The sequence below is a fragment of the Coturnix japonica genome, chromosome 1, assembly GCF_054131305.1.
Source record: "Coturnix japonica strain WE chromosome 1, WE-NBRP24, whole genome shotgun sequence".
Lineage (NCBI taxonomy): Eukaryota > Metazoa > Chordata > Aves > Galliformes > Phasianidae > Coturnix > Coturnix japonica.
In genome coordinates, this window is record NC_140663.1 from 77,275,315 (window position 1) to 77,290,945 (window position 15,631).

The 15,631-nt window shown below is 38.7% G+C and overlaps 1 protein-coding gene across 3 annotated transcripts in view; it reads left to right on the forward strand.

The window, feature by feature from the left end:
* The window catches only part of DCBLD2 (discoidin, CUB and LCCL domain containing 2), a 48,865-nt gene that overhangs the window by 23,817 nt on the left and 9,417 nt on the right, over positions 1–15,631 (forward strand). For 2 of the 3 annotated variants that reach the window (XM_015876825.2, XM_015876806.3), the window contains exons 2-8: positions 2,875–3,102; positions 6,625–6,762; positions 7,943–7,994; positions 9,204–9,276; positions 11,860–11,993; positions 12,729–12,769; positions 14,836–15,051. In XM_015876825.2, the coding sequence (XP_015732311.2) occupies positions 2,875–3,102; positions 6,625–6,762; positions 7,943–7,994; positions 9,204–9,276; positions 11,860–11,993; positions 12,729–12,769; positions 14,836–15,051 (882 nt within the window). The remainder of the gene's footprint in view (positions 1–2,874; positions 3,103–6,624; positions 6,763–7,942; positions 7,995–9,203; positions 9,277–11,859; positions 11,994–12,728; positions 12,770–14,835; positions 15,052–15,631) is intronic. The other variant, XM_085525396.1, reaches the window with a different exon arrangement.

Sequence of the window (15,631 nt, forward strand, 5' to 3'; positions counted from 1 at the left end):
AATTCTCTGTTTTGTTGATATAAAGAACTTGGACATGAGAAATTATGTTAAATCAGCTGCATGATTGCATCAGACATCGGCGTGCATAGCCCAGGGGTCATCTGTAATCCATCAGGGTAATTCATTCAGACTGCATTTGGAGGCACCTCTGGAAGAGACGAATGGTTCTGCTGACGACATCGGTCTGCTTTCTTCTACCAGCTCAAGAAGAGGCGCCTGTGTTTCTGACGCTGCTCAGCAAAGAACTCAGGTTATTTGTCTTTGCTGTGAACCTGCTCCTTGGGGCACACAGAATCGATGCACGTGTGCTGACCTTCCAGCAAGTGTCAGGTGGAATGTGTATGCACAAGTGATGTAGTGAGGAGCTTGCTTAGTTCTGTGACTACACTGTGTCTGTTTCGTGATGGACAGGGCTGAAAGAAAGGACTCGTTCAGCTGTGTACTGCAAACTAATGACAGAATTTGTCATCTCATGCAAGAGTAATTGATTTAGGACTTGACATCTGTCTCTTATATGTATTCAAATATTCCACACACAAGATAACAGAAACAAAAGATTTTGTGGTACTTAATTAATGCCTTTTACGTGAATTAACTATCTAACGTTACTGTACGTGTGGCTGTATTGCAGACAGTTGTGCTTTCTCTTATTCTTAGAGAAATTGCTGAGTGTTGCCAGTTCGTTCCATGACAAAAGATGGATGGTGTCTCTGGGGATGATTGGTACTGTTTATACAACTGCAGTAGAAGCGATGAAGCACCACTTGTATAGAGGAGCTCAAGTACTGCCCTTCTAGAACTAGTAAAATAAGGAGAGGCTTCACTGTTTCACTGTTTCACTAGGAATTTATATATAGAGATTTTCATATAGCTCCTGAATGATGAATCTGCCCTTGGTGTACTGTGTATTGCATACCAGACATGCACTGATAATCTTTAACTTCTCAGGCACAAAGTGTGTGACACTCCTGCTCTACTTACCGAAGTGAAACACATACCAGGTCTAAAATACCCAGTTGACACTTCTGACAGATGTGTCTTTATAAGATAATTCTCAATGTTGTTTAAAACTTGCAGTGTTTTAGCTGCACTTGGATTGCTACCATGATTTCTTGTTTGAAAGCTGACTTCATTGGGATAGCTCAATAATATTCTCAGTCTACAACGTGCCTTTAGAAAGAAACCAGGATTAAATGATAAATGACAACTAGTGTTTCAGCTACCTCTGGAACAATTGTGTGCTCATGTGTTAAAATAATAGCAGTTTAGGAAAGTAAAATACAGATGTGTTGTTTGTTTGCTCTCCTAAAGGGAAATGTAAATGAAGTAGAATGTAGTTTATCAACTACCCAAATGGGAGCAGTGTCTGTTGTGAGGTGGAACAAAGTCCTTTATAACACCCTGCTAAAGACTTGAGAAAAACATGGCTAAGAAACAACTCTACAGATAGAACTTTAGATTTTACTGAAGCAGATAGTCCATTTACCTTTTCAAAAAGAAGATGCATCATTCCATTTCAGGACTGCTGGCAAGAAAGCTTCCATCTGTTTGTAATTCTGCATGTAACCGCAGCACTTTAGATTTTGGATCATACAGCTATCTCTTCAAGTGCTCAGATTATGAACAAAAACACCATTTTGTCACTGAGAATGTTGTGCTTTTGGGAGCAGATTAATCAGAGTTAAGTTCAACTGAATTGTTTTTTTTTCCCCTTCAGTGCATGGGTCCTGCCATTCCGTTCAGTCTGGCATGAAATTCTTTTATGCAAAGGATTCTTAAATTTCTTTAAGAATTTTCACTATCTGCATATTCTTTGTCCCTGAAACATGGCTTACGTTTTTAGATTTAGGAAGGAAGTGGAAATCATAGAAAAATAGAATGGCCTGGGTTGAAAAGATCCACAGTGATCACGTAGTTTCAACACACCAGCTGTGTGCAGGGTTGCCAACCACCAGACCATATTGCCCAGAGCCACATCCTGCCTGGCCTTAAATGCCTCCAGGAATGGGGCATCCACAGCCTCCTTGGGCAACCTGTTCCAGTGCATCACCACCCTCTGTGTGAAAAACTTCCTCCTAATGTCTAACCTGAACCTCCACTGTCTCAGTTTAAAACCATTCCCCCTCATCCTATCGCTGTCCACTCTTGGAAACAGCCATTCCCCCTCCTGTTTATAAGCTCCCTTGAGGTACTGGAAAGCCACAATGAGGTCTCTCTGGAGCCTTCTCTTCTCCAAACTAAACAAGCCTGCTTCCTTCAACCTTTCCTCATAGGAGAGGAAATGTGTAAAAAGAATCAGTTTCTGCCCATCACTTTTATCTACGAAGCAACACAAAGGATGTTGATTGCTGCTATGACAGTTCTGTTGGCCCATGCTGGTAGTGGCTGATGGTTATGATATGGCAGTAGAGGTGGAACCTCCTTGCTGATATTCCCTGTCTGCTGTGCAGCAGAGGGGCACTCTGATAAAATGGTATCTGACATGGAAATGTGTGCGAAGCAAACTGAATTCCTTCAAGAGTTAATTTAACAGCATTTAACTTGTTTTGCAGTAGGAAACAATGCAGTAACTCCTGGATGATGTTCAGACTGCTGTAATTTTCAGTAGTGTTTGCTGTCCCTTGTCTTTCCCCTTCTGTTCTTTCTCATTGTGTTATGAATGTAATAACAGTTGAATTCCATGCTCTAGTTTTACTGATGGGTTTCTCCCTCCATTTTTAGAACCAGTTTTCTTCTGTATATAGGTGTTGTGGGAACATGAAATAGCAAGGACATTTTCTGTACCATTAAGGCCATTTTTAACATCATTAAGGATAAACTTTTATCTAGTTGTATCTAGTATGACATAGCTAACTCATTTTTATTCTTCCGTAGGTGATGGATGTGGACACACTGTTCTCGGCCCTGAAAGTGGAACTCTTGCTTCGATAAACTACCCACAGACCTCTCCCAATAGCACAGTCTGCGAATGGGAAATCCGTGTAAAGCCTGGGCAGCGAATTCAGCTCAAATTTGGTGATTTAGATATTGATGACTCAGATTCTTGTCATTCCAGTTACTTGAGAGTTCACAATGGGATTGGCCCAACCAGGACAGAGATAGGTAAGTTTTTTTACAGTATTGGAAAGCTGTTGTCTTGTATAGGACTTGGAAGATGGTTCTCGTACTTTAAGTAACTCTTAATTTCATCTTCCTAGCCTGTGCTGTGCATAGAATAACAGCAAGTTTTATGGTATTTCAGTTATTTCTACAGCCCTTGAAAGCTGTTATACTTCAGTTGGTTATTGGACATTGATGAGATCTTGCCTGATACGTGCATACGACACTTTGTACAGTGCAGATATTGACACTTAGGAGAAGTGGTGAAAAGAAGGACGTGTTTGTTATGTACAAGAATCTCAAAGAAGGCAAAGGGAGGAATTTTATAAATTCTGTAGTTAAAATTGTGTTTTTCCTGAGCTTCATGCCAAGAAAGCTCTGTAAAACATAATGGAGCTCTGTCTGTACCTCACCAACTTTACCACCATCTCTGGTGACGTGCTTGTTTCACAAATGCTTACCATTGTTGCTCAGCAGATGAGGTTTCTGGAATGCCAGAGTATTCTTAACCATTCTGAAGTGGTCACATTTTCTTTACTGTATTACAAAAGTGCATGTATATGTTTGTCCTGTTCACAGATGCTAAGAATACCCAGAAAACATGATGAATTTCCACTATAGCAGAGCATGTTATGTTTTCTTCATGCATACTATTAGATACCAAATGCAATGCAGATCCTTTGATACTTTGTGATCTTCAGACTCTTGAAGGAAACTCCATTATAATTTTCCTTTACATTTCCCAGTAGCTTGCTGAGTGGCAAGACACTCTGTGAGACTGTTGTAAGCAGTGAAGAGGGAACTGTAAAATTCTGAGTGTTGTTTTTAAAAAGAAAAACAGAAGGCAAAGTGAAGTGTGTGTGTGTGTGTATATATATATATATATATATACATATATATACATATATATATATATATATATATATATATATACATATATATATATATATATACACACACACATATACATATGTATATATATACATACACATATATGTTACCTGAAATGCCTGCCTTCTTGTACTGAAGTAGTTCTTTATTGAGCTCTTCATCCTGGTGTTGTTAAAAGTTGTCAGGCTGCAATAATTTACAATTTAAATATCTTCCACTTTCTGCTGGTACAGAATCTGTGGTTTTACTTTGAACATTTTATGATTTCATGATTGTAAAGCAGTTATTTTTCAGATAGCCGTGTGAAATTATTAACCACATCAAGATATTTGGAGGATTTTAAGACCCTTGTGGTTATTCTTCATAAAACTCAAATAGATGTTGATTTTCTTTTGCTAACACTGGTTGTTCTTGTGCAGATTCATTTTCTTTTCCCTCCTTTATCCAGAGATTTACTTCACCAAGATTGCTTTAGTGCAACCTGTGTTGAGTCTTTTTATAAGGAAGCTCGGGGAATGTTAGCTTTGTTAACCCTCTTTACCTAGTTAAGCATGTGTGAAAATAAGTACGTGCTTGGAGCTGCTGAGCCAGGCTTGGTCTGAAATAGAAAGCACTGAAGTCCTTAAATGGCAAGGAACGTCCAGTTCTGATAAGTCTATTACTCACTTGTACAAGTGACTTAATGGGTTGGAGTAAATTTTCTACTTCATTTGTTTCTCTTGCCTTTCAGCTGTTTCCAGCTGGTGTAGTAGCAAAGTATGTTGAGCAAATGTGTGTGGTGTTCTGCTCCTAATAAATTAAATTGCGGAACAAACAGTGATCTTAACAGTGGCAGATACAGATGGTGCTATTTCTTAACTGTTTGTATCTGAAGCAGCAAATAGTGAGATTAAACAGTGATGTGAATTTGTTTGGAAGGAATTATCTTCTGAATTCGTCCTAATATTTTTTTCATTCAGTGTCGCTGCTGTGTTCTAATACTGAAGCAGTTGCAGTGCATAAAATCTGGAATTCAGTGATTTCACCTACTTTAACTCCAAATTGCTTTAAAAGTTGGCTGATTAGATTCCAAATTGAATTGTTACTGGGTTAGTTCATTGATAAACAGAGAAGGCTTCTTATGAAGCTCTTAAACATTAGTTCTCGCTCCAAGCCTTTTGAATATTTATCAGTAAATCAAAAGGAGCTTTGAATCCTCAATGTTAAATTCATCTCTAGTTCAAGTAAGATCTAGAGGTGTTTTGTATTAGATTTCATTGCATTCTAGCTAATAGACATTCATGGACAAATATATAATGTATTTGATGTAAGGCCAGATCTATTGGCACCAAGAATGTAAGCTACTGTGCAGATTCACCTCCTGCTGTAGCATTGCTATTCAAAAGTGCTTTGGTTCCTTCAGGATATGCAGATAGATGGGTAATTTTCTGTACATAGAATTGACAGTCATCACTTTAGCAAATACTTTGCTAAAAATCTGGAAGGAGGCCAAAGAAGAGCTAGGAAAATGATTTTAGAGTCTCAAAAGTATGTCTTGCAATGAATCATAAGGTGCATCTATCTACAGTTTGTCATAGGCAGTATCTCTGTGATACAGCACCGGATAATTTATCCAAGGTATATTTATGTGTCCTCCTTCATGTACTTGCCCAAATATGAGGTTAAATGGTATCTTGAGGATAGTCTGACCTACTCTGAGAGGAGTTTAATGCTTGTCATCATCATGAATTTAGTTAACAAATGAAACTCGATTGTGGGTAAAGTATAGGGTCCGTGTGGAGCCTTGCTAAAAGGGAACTTATTTTTTCATAACTTCTTCTGTTGGCCAGCTTAAATAATAAGAATTAAAACAAGGTTATACCTAGATAATTTCATAGATTTCATTAAAGTATTGTAAAATCTATTTTCTGTTTTTGTCCAAAAATACCCATGCTTTGTATTAGAGAAATATCTGAATAAAGATACATTTGATGAATGATAGGAATTAGCATTTCTAATTTTTAATAGTGTTTGAGAGTGCAGATCACTTTTTAAAGGAATTTGGCACACGTTTTTGTATTCATTTTGAATGATATTAGTCAAGAACTGTTTCTGCAAGGCAGTGTTTTTGCTGTTTTACAAGATGATAATGTTGTAATGGTAATAATGAAAACAAGAGAATGATAAATTGAAACACACAGAGCCGTCTGATGTTGGTTTTGTCCACATAGAGTATTAAATAGGATCATGGCTGGCTTATAATATTGATTGGTTAAGAGAGCCTATGGAGCAGAAGATTTCCGTAACTGGTCAGTAGTTTAGTAGAGTTTCTTTAAAGATTCCTGTTGCCCCATCTTTCTCATCTTGGAAGAACTGACTGGATGTGTGTGGCTGGAGGTGAATGGGATGTGGTTGTATTTATGTGCAAGTGTTAGAGATACCACTGACTCTCATCTATTGGCAGTGTCTAAGTAAATATGGTACATATACTTCGGCGTTTGCTTTAAGTGGACTCTGACCACATTCATTCCTATCAGCTGCCTGTATTTGGTTTTGGATATACACCAGAAGCAATGTGAACTTATACTGGGAATGAAAGATACTTGTTACTGAAGTCGGTTTGGGTCCATGAGTCTTTCCCCCTTTTTTCCCTAGGAAAGTACTGTGGATTTGGCTTTCAAATGGATGGTCTAATAACTTCAAGAAGTAATGAAGTCACAGTGCAGTTCATGAGTGGAGTACACACTTCGGGGCGTGGATTTCTTGCAGCTTACTCCACCACTGACAAATCAGGTATTTGTAAGATTCTCGGAATTTTTCTATGCTGGTAAAGTTGGACTTGTCTGATAAAAATGCAGAACGGTTTTATTACCCACATTCTCATAAACTGACACCTAAAAGTGATGACTTACGTTACAGTCCTCCTGATATTTCTGCATAGGAAATTAAACTGATATTGTTTAAGTTACTGTAGTTTAAAAAGGAGAAGGAAAAAAAAGTTATCAAAGCCTACCCTCAGTAAAGCAAGGATCACAGTTATCTGTTAAGAATGAAATAACTACCCCAGATAAAGGACGAAATGCATTTTTTCAGGCCACAATCAAAATGACAGATAACTTTGAAATGTTTTCTTATCTAACTGTATATATGCTGTGCACGCCCACCTCATGGAAAAATTTGAGTCATAATTTCCTTTACTTCCTCAACTCCATAGTCTCTCTGTGATTGCTAAGTAGTTTTCAGTGTGGTTTTTTTTTTTTGTCTTGTTTTCTCTTGCTGGTTTGTTTTTCTTTGTTTAGTTTTTCCCTGTGTTTTTATTCTCTTGTTTTTTCTCCAGCCTCAAAAAGAGGCTGCTGTGTTTTACATCTGCTTCCGCTCACTGTGGAGGTGAGTGACATACATTGTCCATAAGGACACAAGAAGTACCAGGAACTGCTTTGCAAGGCGCAAAGCTCAAGAAGATACTTTATAGATGTACTTCTAAAAAGAACAGATGAGGAAGTTTTAAAAACATTTTAAAAATTGTTTATTTTGTGGATATTCTGATGCTTTTCTCTGTTTTGGATTGTTTGTGCTCACATATTGCACAGAAACATAACATTTGAAAGAAGTCATGGTTGCCAGTAACATGTCACTGTAATATTCTGTGTGCTGCCTGGGTTCAGTGTTGTTGGACTGTTACATGCTGAAAACACAGACCTGTTTATCTGGCTTATTCATGTATGTCTCCTGTGTAGATTCTCTGAAGCATAGCTACAAATTAAGATGCAAAAAAAACAAACCTAAAAAAGCCATATATTTGTAGTGCTTCTCTTCATGTCTCTGTAAGTCTCAGTGTATTTCCAGTTCAAGACAGATTGCAAGGTCCTGCTATAGCATAAGACTGACTGGAAGAAAACTATGTGCACTTTAAAAAGCATGCTCAAACCAGATGTCTGTATCACCCTCTTGACCCAACATTTTTTCTTTCCAGACCTAATTACCTGTTTAGACAATGCAAGTCATTTTTCTGAACCAGAATTCAAGTAAGATTGCTTTTACCCCTTCTTCTCCCTTTCTCTTTACTGAAGTCACTTTGGCGTATCTATTTCACTGTATAACTTACACCTGATACATCTTGAAACTGGAGATTGAGGTCTTGAGAAATGAAGAGACTGAGGAGAGACCTGAGCGATATTTGCATTTGTTCTTCATCCTCTCTCCTGTTTTTTTAATCTTACATACCATACGCAGAAGAACCTCATGAATTTGTGCTAACACATATAAGCTACTATTGCATTCCCATAGAAAAAATATACCACATCTATAAATATATATTACAGGACATATACACTTTAAATACTGGAATTCACATTAAAGTTATCAAAGGAACACTAAACTCTGAAATAGGTGAAAAATTACAAACCCATTTAACAGCTTGGTGTGAATTAACGAGCTTCTGTAGAGATACAAAATACTTTTCTGATGGAGGAAACACACAATTTCTCTACTTTGTCCTCCATTTCTGTGTAAAGCAACAACAGCATTAAAAGCAGTAGTTGATCATGAAAAATGTGAGTTTACCTTTTGGACATCTTAAGCACTGAAATTGTGAAACCTGCATTCCTCATTCATTTTCCCAGGTTCCAAAATTATAGGCTGTAGTCTTACTCAATATGTGCCTAGGTCTCCAAATCTCATTGTTTTCATGGTGCCTGCAAAATTGCTTCAGCTTTCGTTGAATTGATATTGTACCCAAGTTGGTTGTTAAATCTTGGCTAAAACATGGGCTTGCATCAGATGTGCAGGTGTCTTTCGTTTCTTTCCCTGAGCTAGTGATGCTAGCTTAATATTTGACTTGTTCTTCCTTTTTTAATGATCAAAGATTGGCCAGGAGCCATTGCAAAGTAGCACTACTTTTCAGATATAGAATTTAAAGGTACAAAACCAATAGATATGGAGGCCTCTAGTGTATAAAACATAATGTATAAATACTGCTACCTACAAGACTTTCAATTCATGGAAACCATGTAGTATTTATATCAATTTTATTATAATTTAGACTAGACCTGAATGACAGCTGAGACAGTTCTATGTTTTTGTCTGTTTTCTTATGTCTTTGATTAGGATGTATCCTTACATAGTGATAACAGTGCATTATAAATAAATAAAGTATCTCCTTTGTAATGCTTTGAAAGAGTTGTAGCTGCATGCAATGCCTTGACTTGAATCCTTATTATTATTTTTTCTTCCAGCAAGTATTGCCCAGCTGGATGTGTGATTCCTTTTGCTGATATTTCAGGCACTATTCCCCATGGATACAGAGATGTAAGTAAACTTAATACTGTGAGCTAACATTAATTGTGGTAAAATACTTGATTAAAACTCATTTATAGTTATTTGTATTATCTCTGCTTTCTGGGTTCTGGAAGTTGTACCTCCTAAACTAAATGGCATGCTACTCGTGTTTTTTTGCATGGCTGGGCTGGTGCTCTCTTATGAAGAGAGATTTCAGAAACTGGGCTTGTTCAGCCTCGAGGGGAGGCAGCTTCAGGGAAACCTTGTGGCCTTTTGGTAATGCTTGAAGGTTTTATGGTGACAAAAGCCTTTTAGTGCAGGCTTGTAGGGATAGACAAGGTGTAATGGCTTCAAATTGAAAGAGACTGGATTTAGGCAAATTTTTAGAAAGGATTTTTCTGCCACTGGGGGGATTAAGCATTAGAACAGGTCACCCAAAGAAGCTGTGGATGCCCCGTCCTTAGGAAGTGTTCAGAGCCAGGTTGGATGGGGATTTGGGCAACTTCGTGTCTCTGCTGCTGGCAGCAGAGTTGGACTAGGTGGTCCTTCCATTCAGTGAATCCAGGTTGCCATCTCCAAGAAGTGATGTAGTGTAATAGAGACTTGCTTGCAAGGCCTTCTGAGGAAAAGATGGATCAACCAAAATACCCTGATGTTTCCTGCTTTGTTTTTGTTGGCTTTTTCAAGTTGTGAATTTCAGTTTTATAGAGAGAACCATTTCTATTTTTTTTTTTATGAAGTCATCTTGCTCTCAATACTATGATATTTTAAACAGACCTTCAATGACTTATACTGTTTACACTGAACAGCTATGAAAACAGTTGCAAAACAGTTTATACTGTAGCATTAGTAGTTTTATTAACTGGAAATTGAAACCTAGTAATGTAGTTTATCTCGAATACTACAAAAAATGTACAATGATCTTTAATATTAAATACAAAACTAAAATGTGCCGCTCCATCACTTTCATTTCTCAAATACCTGTAAATCCGAGCCTACCTGCTTAAATAACTATTCATATGTTAAAAAAAAGAACTCACCACAGTGTAGTAGTTATGTATTATGTTCTGGAGTGAGTCCTTGCTAAATAGCTGCAGGATAATTTTTGTGCCCAGTTTTAAGATGGAGTTGTTTCTCTGCCTCTCATTTTTGCAGCATTTATAGGAGCGTAGCTTGTTGGGCTTGGTTTTTTTTTTGGTCAAAATCAGGGAAAGCTTTTCTATGGAGAAAAAAAAAAATTCAGCAAATAAATCCCTCGTGACTTTCTTTTGGTATACCTTAGTGCTCCATATAAAGGGCAGAGAATTTCCCAGTAAAGCACTTAAGACAAAGTTTCAGGTAGACATTTAGCTTGCATCCCTTCCTAAAGATCTTAGCTGTGTGCTGTTTTAAAGAATACCCTAAATCTTGATTATTTTGCATAATCCCTTTGAGGACTTGGAGCACTCATTGCTGACATCTTCTGGTGAACAGGGAGGAGACAGTTTTGTTTACTACAGAATCCCCATACTTGTACTTCCAAGGGGAGGAGATAAGAAGGAAGGCAGTGGGAAACCAGGTGTTTAAGTCAGGCATAATTACATTTATTTAGAAGGTTTTGAGGATGTCTGTTAGGTAGGGAATAAGAATCACAGAATCACAGAATTGTAGGGGTTGGAAGGGACCTCCAGAGATCACTGAGTCCAACCCCCCTGCCAAAGCAGGTTACCTACACCAGGTTGCACAGGTAGGTGTTCAGGTGGGTCTTGAATATCTCCAGAGAAGGAGACTCCACAGCCACCCTGGGCAGCCTGTTCCAGTGCTCTGTCACCCTCACCATAAAGAAGTTCTTGTGCACATTCATGCAGAACTTTGTACGCTCCAGTTTCTGGCTGTTTCCCCTTGTCCTGTCTCCACACACTGCTGAAATGAGCCTGGCCTCGCCACTTTGCTCCCCACACGTCAGATATGGGGCTGGACTCCATGATCCTTGTGGTCCCTACCAGCTCGTGTTATACTGTGGTTCTGTGAAGTTTCTCTTTCTAGAAAAGATCCGCTGATTTGTTTTAGGATAATTGTTGTGAGGATTAATAGCACCCAGAGGAATGGTTGGCAGAAAAGTCCAACAACTTCATTTAGTAGTAACACCCAGCAGCATTGATTTGGAGAACAAGTATTAAATAAAAATCTGCAGTTGTTGTCTGTTGTTTATTGGCTCAGACAAAGCCATGCTGCAATGCTACACTGGTAATAAAAAGCCAAATATGGTTTATGGAATGTACCTGGAGATGTACTAAGGTGATCTTTCAAAGATAGCTTGGTCCCCCTTGATGTTCTAAAATTCAGGTTGATCCCACATCCATCACTCAATGAGGGCAAGGGGCTGCAGAGTTGATGAGTGATTCTCTGAATGCTTCAGTGCTTCGTGTGGCAGATGCCTGTGAATAGCTCTGCATAAGACTATTAAAACAAAGATTAAGGATTTCTAAAAAACAGAGATAATGCTAAATAAAAAGTTTCTTAATGTAACAATAGCAACAAAGAACATGACTTGGCAATGCAGCGTTTGTAGTAAAAAGTGTAATATTTAATTTGTTTACAATGTTGTAGTAATGTTTTTTTCTTCCCTACAAGTCATCATCACTCTGCATGGCTGGCGTTCATGCAGGCGTCGTGTCAAATACCTTGGGTGGCCAAATTAACGTTGTAATCAGCAAAGGCATTCCATACTATGAAGGCTCCCTGGCTAACAATGTCACCTCGAAAGTGTAAGTGTTCCTTTTTACATCCTCCTTATCTTTAGCACCTTAAGCTTTGGCAGTGCCTCATCCCAGGAGTAATCTCAGCGAGTGGAGCTGCGTCTGTGAAGTTCTCATAATTCTATGGTGTGATTGTTTATTTAGTTCAATCTGAAATCGAGGAATAATGTGTTCAGTGGAATAAACCTGTCTTTTTTTTTTTTTTTTTTTTTTTTACAAAACCTTGGGGGGAAAAAATCCAGTAAATAATAACTGGTTTGTTTTGGTAGTGATGTCAGTGTTTGAAACCTATAGAGGAAGGTCACTTCCCTTGGTTATCTTTATGAAGTGAAGGCAACTACTGGTTTGTCCCAAGAGGTCAGAGGTTGGGTCAGAGAGCTCAGTCAGTGTGAGGAATGGCCCATGAGCATGTGTGGGCCATCCCAAGAATTAACCGATCAGAGGAGGCTGATTCTTGTTACTATTACAAAGTTCATTTAAGTGGGAAGTATTTTAATGAAGCACTTGCATCTTGCTGGGTAGATGGCTCTTTGAAAGCCTGTTACACCAGTAGAATCCTTGGACAAGCTTTCAGGTTTGCAGTACAACTTGGTGACAGAAATATTCCTGTTGTCGTGAATTTCCTGTGTTCAGACACACGTACATAGATTTCAGAGGCAAGCAGTCAGATGAGAAAAATAAATAGAAGGCAGTTTGTATCAGTTTTCCTCACTACTACAAACCCCATCTTTTTGTTCTTTGCAGGGGACCGTTATCTACAAGTCTCTTCACATTTAAGACTAGCGGTAAGCACCGTCAATTTTATTACATAATCCTTTCATATAAATTGCTCCTGTCATATAAATTCTTTCCAGTTTATATCTTAGTTTTTGTTCCGGTTAGTTTAATGTTTTGACTGGTTTCCTCAGTAGTGCAGACATTCTAAAACCTGCTTTCTCAGTCCTGACAGTCTGTACTTATTTGTCGTAAAATCTATTCAAAATCATTCCTTGGGAAGCTCTGCTTATCTGCAGGAAGAGAGTATTTCATGTTTTGTTCCTCTGGTATAATCTGCTTTAAAGTGACTTGACTCCCACACTTCAAATGCCCTGCTTAAAGCAGTGTTTGGCACTGGTTAGTTACTCTTTATTTATAACAACTAACTGCACTATAGGATTTTGTTCCATGTTTAGTCTGTGCAGCTTTCTTGTTGCCTCCTAAGAAACTTAGCATAAATTTCAAAATGATGACTCAGTTTTCTCCCTTGCTTTTTAATTTTTTTTTCTTTCCCCTAAATTCTTGCAACTAAATGCTGTGTGATAAATTACTTTTCTCCTGTGCTCTGGAAAGACATCTCTTGTCCTTTGCTCTGTGTGTATGCTGTGTTCCACCTTGGCTGCCATTCATTTGTTCCTGTAAACATGTTCCATGTTGATGATTGGTTTAACAGGCATTGCCCCATTTTAAAGCTTTTTGATTCTTACGTTTTTACTTTCTGCAAATTGCCTCCTTTGCAAACAGAGCAGCTGTGGTTTTCTAAATAGAAGTCACTTCATGTGCCATCTTTGGATGAGTGGTGGAAATACCATGAAGACAGTAGGGATACAATACAATGAAACACAGTGCTCAGGGCAGCATTTGTTGGGCTTTTTTGTCCTTCAAAGTGTGATCTGATGGGTTGCATGAAAGTAATTCAGTGGGCTGGGAATGTGAAGAGATGGGACAAAATGGCTTTACCACATGGGACACCTGGCTTTACCACAAAGCAGGTTGTGCAGGAGAACATCTTTTGATTGCTGGCTTTTTGTCATGCGTAGTGCTGATCTGGACAAAACGTGGAATTTTAGGGAAGCATTTAACAACTTACTGAACAAGCAAGAGGCTGACATAGATTAAAATATATGGAGCTGAATGGCCTTGGAATTGGCTGAAGGAAAAAGAGGATTTTGTAGTGTGCTGGAATGACATTTATCTGGTTATGGTAGCATTATTAGTGTGGTTCTTTCGCAGCAGTTGATGTCATGACTTGGGACAAAATCGTGGTGTGTGTTAATACTAGAGATGTGCAGAGGAAAATGGAACCACTGTATGTGAAGACCTGGCTGCCCTGGTGATTTGAGTAACAGAAGTTAAGTGAAGAACCACAGAGCACGTACAGTGTGTCAGTACATAGACTCTGCTGTATTTCTGCTTCACATTGACAGCTTCTTAGGTTGCAGTGACAGATGAAGGAAAGAATTCGAGTTTAAATAAGTGCTGATGTGATCTTGTGCTGTAGCAGGTGATGTACATCCAGCAGAGGCAACAAATGAGCCAGTGAATATCAGCTGGCCACAAGGATTATTTTTTAAAACATTATTTTTTTAAGCCATAAGTATGTGATGTAGGAAGGAGCTTCTAGTAGGAACAGTAACAAAACACGCAGTTAACTTCAAGGATGTGTTTGAACTCGGGCAGGATCGGCACATTGCTTCCTACGTCCTTTGGTGTTTTCTTTGAGTTAATGTTGTGATTTACTGAGGTAGGTTTGAAAACTAAAAGTTAAATAGGCTCCAAATGGAGTGAGTGACTTGAGTAATCTCTTTCCTTTTACTGCACCAACCACGTGGTAAACTCTTAAACCACCACAGTTCCCTCAGAGCTTCCCTTGTGCTCCGTGTGGAAGGTGGTTGAGAAGCAAGAAGCGCAAGTGTAAATCTTTTAATACTGAAGATGAGGAGTTTGGTTCCAGCCTGACTGGAAGAATGCAGAAGACACTGTGGTTTGTTAAGTAGGATTATTACAGAATAAATGTAGATGGCAGTGTAATATTTTCATGGCAAGTAAAATCATTGTGTGACTTGGATTTTTCCTCACCTTTCCCTTTGCTCAGGTTGCTATGGGACACTGGGAATGGAATCTGGGGTAATCTCTGATTCCCAGATTACGGCATCATCTATTCTTGAGTGGCCAGACCAAACAGGGCGAGTGAATACTTGGAAACCTGAAAATGCCAGACTGAAAAGGCGTGGGCCTCCTTGGGCTGCTTTGGACAGTGATGAACGTCAGTGGCTGCAGATAGACTTGAATAAAGAAAAGAGAATTACAGGTAAGTTAATAGGATTTGGCTTTTAAGCAGCTTCCAGAAAGTTTGGTGACTAAGATTGTTTCTTCCAGTGTTTAGTCTCAGGTAAAATCTGGATGTTATTTAATTACCGTTACAACAAGTTTGGTTCTGTGTCCTAGCAAATACACTGAAGGGCCTAAAGATGAACAGGTGGAGTTTCATAGTAGGAAAAAATACCTCCTAGATCAGAATTTGTTAAAGTGTTTCCTGTGTTTAACAGGCGAGTATCCTTGTTCCTGCTGATTGTTTTATTGAGAGTCCAAGTCCATATCCAGGCAGCTCAGTCTGATATGGGTGTATTAGGTTTCCAGGTTTCCCCTGCTGCCCTCCACAGCCACAGCAAATCCAGCAGCACAAGTGGGAGCTGTTGCCACGCTCTGCAGTAAGCAGCTGGCAGCCTCCCTTTCAACCTCCCTTCATGCAGTGGTGCTTAGACTGTGATTCACAGTTGCTTGTTCAGAGGTAATTGCTGTTGTTCAAAGGGCATCTTTGCAACCTGTCTTAAGTCAAAAATAAAGTACCTTTTAGAATCCTGGGCTTTAGGACTTCCCTGAGACATCCC